The sequence below is a fragment of the Loa loa genome, assembly GCF_000183805.2.
Source record: "Loa loa unplaced genomic scaffold supercont3.340, whole genome shotgun sequence".
Taxonomy (NCBI): domain Eukaryota; kingdom Metazoa; phylum Nematoda; class Chromadorea; order Rhabditida; family Onchocercidae; genus Loa; species Loa loa.
In genome coordinates this window covers 32631-35215 of record NW_018108520.1, presented here as the reverse complement: position 1 = coordinate 35215, position 2585 = coordinate 32631, and the positions used below count along the sequence as shown (strand labels likewise).

The 2585-nt window shown below is 33.6% G+C and overlaps 1 protein-coding gene across 1 annotated transcript; it reads left to right on the top strand.

Moving 5' to 3' along the window:
• Window positions 1-55: 55 nt before the first annotated feature.
• Window positions 56-2121, top strand: LOAG_13822 (hypothetical protein). Its single transcript, XM_003149327.2, has 5 exons — window positions 56-177; window positions 278-328; window positions 502-628; window positions 918-1011; window positions 1635-2121. The coding sequence occupies exons 1-5, from the start codon at window positions 71-73 to the stop codon at window positions 1703-1705; spliced, it is 450 nt and encodes a 149-aa protein (XP_003149375.1). The 5' UTR covers window positions 56-70; the 3' UTR covers window positions 1706-2121.
• Window positions 2122-2585: the final 464 nt, after the last annotated feature.

Here is a 2585-nt window from a genome sequence, read left to right as displayed (position 1 = left end):
TTTAAAATATAGGAATATGTAGATCAGTTTTACCATTTTTGTATTAATTTTCCAGTTGCAAAGTCCAGAAATGTTGCGAACAATTTCTAATCCAAGAGTGCTTGAAGCATTCCATCAAATTCATACTGGCATGGATACTTTACGTCGTGAAGCTCCACAACTTTTACCTCCTGGATTGTAAGTAAATCTTTTTTGCACTAGTACTCATGTAAAAATATAGGAATTATATGATATGTAAGTGAATTTGTTTTATTGTTTTGCAACATTATCTTTCCAGTTTTCCAACTGCTCCAGTGGCAGCTACAACGACGTCTAGTACTACTTCCAGGTTTGTGTCTTTCTGTTTTCTTGTAATGTCAAAATTACAAATTTTTCTTGTTTAAAGACAAATTTTTCTTGTTTAAAGACGGAGAAGTGGAATGTAGAATGATCATCAATCGATTGATGCACACCTAATAATTTAAAAAGCAAAATGTCATTAGGGACTTATATTTTTTTTAGTGATTCAGTCACAACTGGCGCAGCACCAGGTACGGGAACGACGACAACGACGACTTCCTCTGCTCCAACCACCGAACAAGCGATGATGATGCTTAATTTAATTAGACAAATGACTGGCACAACTCTTGTAAGCCCAAAAGGATCTTTATTATTTCAGGGTCGAATAGCAGTGAAAATCGTTGCAGGACACTAACTTAGACTTGAAATTTTGCTTTTTTTGATGGCTGTTAAATGCTGCTGCATTGCAGTCGTATGAATGGTTTGCCTGCTGAAGTCGTAATCCATGTTTTATGGCGTAATTGTTCTCTATGGATCCAAGTCATAGTGCCATGTCAAATTTCTGAAATATACGTAATGTGAAGTTCGATGATCCTCCTCAAAAATTTTTGTTTGTTCGGACAAGTAAAGACTTTCAGGGTGGATCGACACAACCACCAGAAGAGCGTTACCGCAGTCAGTTAGAGCAGTTAACAAGTATGGGATTCAGTAATCAAGAAGCGAATATTCAAGGTGATTTTATCATTTAATAATTCCCTGAACCAGGTAAGTTATAGAGTCAGTTGATGATCATGAAATGTTCTTTTTAAAAATCAGGGAGATAAACCTAAATTTGACGGTAATGATATAGCTATATCTAGTAGAGAGCTGAATATTAAAGACATAAAAGCCAAATTAAGAAACCTTTTGTTAAATCTTGAACTTAATTGACTGATACACAATATTTTGACTTCTCAACCCACTTTACGTTTATGGACGTGTGTTTGGGTTTGAATTTTTTGTTTAAGATAATCAATATTAAATTATAAAGCAGGGAAGTAAGCATTTACTTGTAACCAATGCATATCAAGTTTTAAAGTGGGTTTTAAATGGTAAAGAAAAGGCAGAAACTTGTGGTTGGAAGAATTATTTTCTTGTCTGCAGTAGTCGTATCCTTCTTTGGATAGGTATATTTTCTGCTCTCAGTCAGTTATTTTTCCACTTTTCTAATAAGTGGGTATTTTAATAACTAATGTTTATATCTTATTTAATATCTCGAGAAGCTAACAGCAGAACAAGATTCCGCCATGCACAGAGAATAAGGACGGGAACATCATTATGCTTTTCGAATAGTTGCTGTAATGATTGTTTTATAGCACTACTTGCGACATTTGGTGATGTAAACGCCGCTATCGATCGACTTCTAAGCGGTACTGGACAGCAGTGATGTATTCGTAAAAGTCATTCGCCACTTCTTTTTGATTGGTTCATCTTTGGAAATTTTATTGTAAATTTTAACTCGACTGCAGATCAAATTCACTTCTTTTACAAGCTGAAATCTTTTAAATGAAAGTAAAATTATGTCTATCCTACTGATGTTTTACTGTTTGTTTAAGTTGCGAACTCGTTTTTGGTTTGTGAAAGTGATATGAGACAGGTGCTTCTAATGCGCTTTGACACAAATGAAATGGACAAAATTTGATTTCATCATAAAAACTACCATAAACATTATTGTTCCTACGGCGAAAACGACTTCATTTGTGCTATCATGAATTTGAAATTTCTTATGGTTTCGAAAATTGTATTAGGCTTTCCTTATTCAAATAGAAATTGTGACAAATTTTATAAAATATCTCTCTTTCATTCCATCAGTTCTTAGTTATTATCTTTCAAATATTTCGGATGAATTAACTTTACTAAACAAATATTGTGATTTACTGAAAATCTATCTGGTTTCTTGCTTTTGTCTTTTCTGAGCTTTTACTTGCACTGATTTTAATTAGGGAGGGGATTCTGAGCTCCAAGGAATAATTTTCGATAAAGGAGTAGGAAGGTATTGCTCGGTTTATTCTCATATAAACTCATGATTTCAATCGGATATTCAAATTCTAACTTCATACTAAAATATGGTTTTGCTAGGTTCAGAAATACTTTCCCTAGCTTCAAATTTACTGCTTCTGTCTTTTGTGAGTCAGTTTTTCCTGTCAGAATCCAATTTTCATCTTGTTATTCATTAAACGGCAAGTGCATAAGTTTGCATAACTGATAGAAATTTCATTACTCATTTTTCCCATCTGCTTCATTTCAAATTTAGCCTCTCGAAATGT

Bases quoted from the DNA above. Each gene is read 5' to 3' on its own strand.
- LOAG_13822 (XM_003149327.2), top strand. From the start codon at position 71: ATGTTGCGAACAATTTCTAATCCAAGAGTGCTTGAAGCATTCCATCAA. The intron at 329-501 runs GTTTGTGTCTTT...TATTTTTTTTAG, and splicing joins ACGTCTAGTACTACTTCCAG to TGATTCAGTCACAACTGGCG. The intron at 629-917 runs GTAAGCCCAAAA...AAAGACTTTCAG, and splicing joins AAATGACTGGCACAACTCTT to GGTGGATCGACACAACCACC.